This window comes from Lolium rigidum, chromosome 5 (genome assembly GCF_022539505.1).
Source record: "Lolium rigidum isolate FL_2022 chromosome 5, APGP_CSIRO_Lrig_0.1, whole genome shotgun sequence".
In the NCBI taxonomy this organism is placed as follows: domain Eukaryota; kingdom Viridiplantae; phylum Streptophyta; class Magnoliopsida; order Poales; family Poaceae; genus Lolium; species Lolium rigidum.
This window is the reverse complement of record NC_061512.1, coordinates 253,673,613-253,680,412: the sequence shown is the minus strand read 5'-3', so window position 1 is coordinate 253,680,412 and position 6,800 is coordinate 253,673,613. Positions and strand designations below refer to the sequence as shown.

Sequence of the window (6,800 nt, the reverse complement as noted above, 5' to 3'; positions counted from 1 at the left end):
ACTCTACGAGTTAGTTAAATTGCAGAAAATGTATCTTAGTTTTACATTAATTCTGAGAAATTATAACAATCTTTGTCGTACTCCAATCTAGGTAAATGGAGCTGATAGATGCGACAACGATGATGCATGTGGTCTGTTCCGGAAAATGTGGAGAGATTTCCAATCCCGTGAAAGATTCTTATTTTGGCGGTACTCGAAAAATAATTGTTAAATTGTGACATCTATAATTTTATTACTAGTATAAGATAGTCTTGTCATATCAATTGAGGAACTACAAATGAGCAACTACTAACTAAATTTAGAATTACTAAATTCCTAAGAAGGAGCTTCCTCCCAAATAGTATCGAGCAACAACTAACACGTACGAGAGTGAGTCCATTCTTGTGAACCGTGATGTAGAAAAGCAAGTGTCATCGTCTTTCTCGTCTTTGTTTAACACTCCCAAGCAGCACACGCCCTCTTTTTCTACTACCTTTTTCCATTAAACAAAATGAGAGTATCTACTCTATTCGAAGGTGAGAAAAAACAAAGAGGAGCGACCGCCCCACGTGACGCTTCAGTCCTCTCCACTCTCCACTCCCCTCTACCTCGCCGCCTCCGCCGCGCCGCACCCCTCCCGCCCCGACGCGCCGCGCACCGACGCTCCGCTTCCCTGCTCACCCCCCGAGGCGCCGCCAACTTCCTGCTGCTCCGCCCCGCCGTCCACCTCCCCTTGTGCCGCCCTCCCTCAGCGAGGACACCAATGTCGGCAGGCATCCGGGGGATGGGCGCCGACATGCTGGAATCCGAGCGGCGATGCTGAGGACGGCGCGCAAGAAGGTACCCACGGTACGCAGCCCCTTCTCTGTGCCCTATAATGGTTAATCGGACAGCGAATCGGGGGAGCCCCGATCTAGATCGATGGGTCGGTCGGGATCGGGGCTAGCCAAGAAAAGTCCTAAATGTTTGCAATCCTGGCAGGAATCTCCCCGGCATTAGCTCCAAGCTCCAAGGAATGGACATTGTGCTAGCGCTCGCGCTGTGCTGCTGCCTAATCTTGCTGCCAAGCTGTTCCTATGGCCTCGGCTCCATGGGATCCATCTCGGTGTCCTACGGCGAGGACGGCCCGGTGTTCTGCGGCCTCAGCTCCGACGGCTCCCACCTGGTCGCATGCTCCGGCGCGGACGCCTCCGTCGTGTACGGTGCTCCCGTCAGGATCCCCTTCCTCGGCCTCACAGCTGGGGACGGGTTCGCGTGCGGTCTCCTGCTTGACACCAGACAGCCTTACTGCTGGGGGAGCAACTCCTATGTCAAGATTGGGGTGCCGCAGCCCATGGTCGAGGGCGCCATGTACTCTGAGCTCAGTGCTGGGGACAACCACCTCTGTGCGCTGCGAATGCCTGACAAGGGGACTCCTCGCGGTGCTACCCCTGATACATCACTCATTGATTGCTGGGGTTACAACATGACTGCCACACATGCTGTCGCCGGAGCCGTGTCGACCATATCGGCGGGTTCGGTGTTCAATTGTGGCTTGTTTGCGCGGAACAGGACGGTGTTCTGCTGGGGTGATGAAACGGTGAGTGGTGTGATTGGGCTGGCGCCGAGTAATGTGAAGTTCCAGTCCATTGGAGCAGGCGGTTACCATGTTTGTGGGGTGCTGGAGAATGCGCAAGTCTTCTGCTGGGGAAGGAGCTTGGAGATGCAGCAGGCGTCACCAAACGGTGCTATCGGTGCAGGCGACGTGAGCATAGTGCCGATGGATGCAATGGTCTCTGTCGTCGGTGGGCGGTTCCATGCTTGTGGCATCAGGAGCCTTGATCACCAAGTAGCTTGCTGGGGCTTCCAACTTCAGAACAGCACGGCAGCGCCCAAAGGTCTCAGGTTGTATGCAATAGTAGCTGGAGATTACTTCACTTGTGGGGTGCCTGCTGAGACATCGCTCAAGCCAAGGTGCTGGGGCAATAGTGGGCCATTGGCACTGCCAATGGCGGTATCCCCTGGGATTTGTGTATCTGAGGCATGCAGCCCCGGGTACTATGAGCATGTGGAGCACGGTGAGGTTGGCGGCAGCAAGGTGTGCAAGCCTGGAAACTCTAGACTCTGTTTGCCATGCAGTACTGGCTGCCCAGATGACTCGTATGAGTCATCACCTTGCAATGGCACGGCTGACCGTGTGTGCCAGTTTGATTGCTCGAGTTGTGCCTCCGATGAGTGCGCGTCATTCTGCACATCTCAGAAGCGGACCAAGAACCATAAGTTCATGGCTTTTCAGATGCGCGTTTTTGTGGCAGAGATTGCATTTGCTATCGTACTGGTTTTCACTGTGACTGCCATTGCTTGTCTATATGTCCGGCACAAGCTTCGAGATTGCCGATGTTCAAAGAGCCAGCTGAGGATGGTAAAGGGTACAACATACTCTTTTCGAAAGGATAATACGAAAATCCAACCTGACGTGGAAGATCTGAAGATCAGGAGAGCTCAAGAATTTTCCTACGGAGAGTTAGAACAAGCAACCGGTGGCTTCTCGCAGGATTCACAAGTCGGCAAAGGCAGCTTTTCATGTGTATTCAAGGGCATCCTGAGAGATGGGACAGTCGTTGCAGTGAAGCGTGCTATAAAAGTATCGGATGCAAAGAAAAGCTCAAAGGAGTTCCATACTGAACTTGACCTCCTCTCCAGGCTCAACCATGCACATTTGCTTGATCTGCTTGGTTACTGTGAGGACGGCAGTGAGAGACTCTTGGTTTATGAGTTCATGGCTCATGGATCCCTGTACCAGCATCTGCATGGCAAGGATTCAAACTTAAAGAAGCAACTGAATTGGACCAGGCGGGTTACCATTGCTGTCCAGGCTGCTCGGGGAATCGAGTACTTGCATGGTTATGCTTGTCCACCCGTTATTCACCGAGACATTAAGTCCTCAAACATATTGATTGATGAGGATCACAATGCGCGTGTTGCCGACTTTGGTCTGTCTATAATGGGCCCTGTAGATAGCGGCACTCCACTCTCTGAGCTGCCAGCAGGGACACTTGGCTACCTTGACCCTGAGTACTACCGTCTCCATTACTTGACAACAAAGTCCGATGTCTACAGCTTTGGAGTTGTTCTTCTGGAAATCCTAAGTGGCAGGAAAGCCATTGACATGCAGCTTGAGGAAGGGAATATTGTTGAATGGGCAGCCCCTTTGATCAAAGCTGGGGACATTTCTGGCATCCTTGATCCAGCCTTATCTCCTCCCTCTGACCTGGAGGCTCTCAAGAAGATCGCAGCTGTTGCATGCAAGTGTGTCAGAATGCGAGGCAAAGACCGGCCTTCCATGGACAAGGTGACAACATCTCTAGAGCGTGCACTTGCGCTCCTGATGGGTAGCCCATGCATTGAGCAGCCCATTCTGCCAACTGAAGTTGTTCTTGGGAGTAACCGAATGAACAAGAAAGTATCACAGAGGTCATCTAACCAGTCATGCTCAGAAAACGAGCTTGTTGACGGGGATGACCAGCGGATTGAGTACAGGGCACCATCTTGGATAACGTTTCCAAGTGTGACCTCATCGCAAAGGAGGAAATCATCAGCATCAGAAGCTGACCTGGATGGTCGAACGACCACAGATGGGAGGAATGTCGGGAGCAGCATAGGAGATGGTCTGCGGTCACTGGAGGAAGAGATCGGGCCAGCCTCACCGCAGGAGGACCTATACTTGCAACACAACTTCTGATGAAATGCCAAGATCAGCTGAAAACACGGAAACTGTCTGCCGTTTTAAGTTCAGACTTTGTGACCTGTTGCTTTGTGGATCAATTGTAACAGGCCATTTGGAAGAGGGAGATCTAGATATAGACTACTGGAGGCATTTCTCTGTAGATTGATTTTATTCCATCTTATTATTGTCGGTGCTATTTACGGGTGGATGGTCACAGTTGACGAATCCTCTTCTGTAGCTCGCAGATCTGTGTAAGTGTGTAATTCTCTTCCATCGTGTTAAGCATCTGTTCCCTTTCTGGTGTTCGTGGCACCTGCAAATTAGCTTTGGAGACCAAATTGCATATCTGGGTTATGATATCTAACATTAACTCTTTCAATCTCTTAAGGTTCAGTCATACTCTTTTTTTATTTAAACGCGGGCAAAAGCTTTGCCCATTCTATTAATTAAGGAGAAGTTTTACAAGAAAATAAAAGGTCTTAGACTTACTACATCATCACTCTCCGGCATCAAATAGCCCATATTCTTTGCACCCGCTAACACCCATAGTCTACCCTCGGTCTTAACCCTATCGAAGCCGACTTGCGAAGACGCACGTTTGTTGTTGAACACCCTATTGTACCTCGTTTGTTGTTGAACACCCTATTGTGCCGCTCCTTCCACACCTCCCAAAGAATTAGCATGGCAAGGGATGCCACACCTTTGCGGTTTTGCCTAATAGACATGAAGTTCCACCATTCCGAAAAGATTGTCCCGCCATGGGGGCCATGGGGTAGAGTGAAGCTCGGGGGTGCCAAGCATTCCTTTGTCTTTGTCCCAAATCCTTAAAGTGAACCGACAATGAACGAATAGGTGGTCCACGGACTCCGTGTGTTTCTTGCAAAATGGACATAAGCCGCAGTTCGGCCACCCCCTCTTCTCCAAGCGGTCGGTGGTCCATACCCTATTTTGGTAAAGAAGCCAAATATAGAATTTCGTTTTGGGCGGTGCCCAATTCTTCCACACCGATTTGTGAAGGCAAGAAAGGGTGGAGCCTAAGAATTGCACTCAGTAGGCGGATTTCGTGATGTATTGCCCACTTGAGGTAAGCTTCCAAGTAATATCATCCTCCTCACCCTCATTAAGTTGGAAATTGTTGATGAGGCCCCAAAGCTCCACGAATTGAGATAGATGCTCCATAGAGAACCCTTGCTCCAAGTCAACCTTGCTAACCCATGCATTACCATTAAGATCTTGGGCCACTTTCCAATTCTTCCGCTTGGAGGAGGCGAAGATAAGATGTGCAATGTGGATGGGCTTTCGGCCTCCAAGCCAAGGTGCTTGCCAAAAAGGTGTTTTCTTCCCGTTCCCGACCGTGATAGTAGTTGCGGTGTGATAGTAGTTGCGGTGTAAAAAGTTTCCATATCATCAAAAGAGCAAGGGTTGCCGTAACCCACCCAAATCTTGCTAGGATCCTTTCATTCAAGCCAAGGCCAACGGAGGCGAAGGGTCGTAGCAAACTTGTCCATGTGAAGCACCCCGAGCCCCCCAAGTTTTTTTGGCCGACAAACTGTCTCCCAATTGACTTTGCACTTCGCACCCGTAGTGTGCTTCTTGGCCGACCAAAGGAAGGCACGCTCCACCTTGTTGATGTAGGTGATAGTGCTTGCCGGAATGGAAATGGATGTCAAAAAGTAGATGGCTTGGTAGACAAGGACCGATTTAACAAAGGCGGCGCGGCCAGCCGTAGTGATGTATTTGCCATGCCAAGTCGGGAGCTTCCTGGCACACTTGTCCTCAAGATGTTGGACATCACGCCTAGGTAAGCATCTCACCGTGTCATACTCTCTTTTCCGTTTCCCTTAAAACATCATGATTTGTCTTCCCAATCTTCAGTGACAGGTAAAGTGCAGTTTTTAGTAGTCTTGTTCAGGAGATTGTGGATGGATATTATCTTCCACGATCTGTTTAGGCTGTTGTTCTCGACATAATCAAGACAGGCCGTTGAAAATCAATTAATGTTGCTGTGACCTTTACAGACTTGGCACTGTGTTATGACTTATGCGTACTTCTTTCAGAACTAACCTGGTAGGAAGGTACTAATTAAATGGGTTTGCTTTTCTTCTCTTTGAGGTAAGATTTGGTGGTTTTATTGTTTGTACGACTGAAATAATTAAGCTATGACATTAACGTCTCCTGGCTTGCATCTGGGTTTAGAAATTTTGCAAGTTTCGTTCTGCTTTAGTCGGTTAAGCTATCCCAGCTCCTTCATGACAGGCTGAACACAAGAAATGCATTGAAAAGAAAAAAACACTTCACATCTCATGGCTACATTTGTGTTGTGATGAGGTGCCAAACAGATGTTCGTAACTTTACAACATCTATTTTGGAATGTTTTTCTCTCAAACATTCTGGGGTTATATCCGCCCAACAAGAACAACAGGTCTTTTAATTTGCAAGTTCACTTCTGTATGGAGATCATCTCATTGCTATGAATATACGGTATGTCAGAAACAAAAGGATCTTCGAGAACAAAGCGCCCACTTTTTGGCACCAGAATTATAGGAAATATGCTACATTTAAGGCCGGGATACAAACTTAAAGAGCTTAGCCTTTTATATCTTTGTATTAAGCTTGGTTTATATCCACACTTGTACATAATTCCCATGTTCATCTACTCCTGGTATCTGGACCACCCAAGTTGCCATGACGATCTGTGCCAAAATCAATTTCTGACAACATACGTGCATGCAGAAACCTTGGTATTGCTTCCATTGTATTGCCTGGTAGTGTACGTTGGACCCAGTCAAGGACGCGAGCGTTTGAATTGGTACATCTCGCATGCCGAGACATGACGGCCGTTTAGCCCAACCTCTCCTGGACTATCAGCAAAAAAAAAAAAAAACATCTCGCGTGCCGAGACATGACGGCCGTTTCGCCCAACCTCTCCTGGACTATCAGCGCATGATGTTGTATTTGATTGGTTTGAGGTGACTTATCACGTGGAAAAGAAAACGTCCCTAACAAAATACAAAGTAAGCAAATGCAGCTTTTAGAAAAAGGTAAGAGCATCTCTACTTGAACCCCTAAAGAGATATAGAGAGCACTTCTTTTCTCCTCTAACGACTAAAACGAC

At 48.6% G+C, this 6,800-nt stretch overlaps 1 protein-coding gene across 1 annotated transcript; it reads left to right on the top strand.

Annotated features, from left to right (window-relative positions):
- Positions 1 to 979: 979 nt before the first annotated feature.
- On the top strand, positions 980 to 3,962 carry LOC124653214 (serine/threonine-protein kinase-like protein CR4). Its single transcript, XM_047192282.1, has one exon. The coding sequence runs from the start codon at positions 995 to 997 to the stop codon at positions 3,698 to 3,700; it is 2,706 nt and encodes a 901-aa protein (XP_047048238.1). The 5' UTR covers positions 980 to 994; the 3' UTR covers positions 3,701 to 3,962.
- The last annotated feature ends 2,838 nt before the right edge of the window (positions 3,963 to 6,800 follow it).

Bases quoted from the DNA above. Each gene is read 5' to 3' on its own strand.
- LOC124653214 (XM_047192282.1), top strand. From the start codon at position 995: ATGGACATTGTGCTAGCGCTCGCGCTGTGCTGCTGCCTAATCTTGCTG.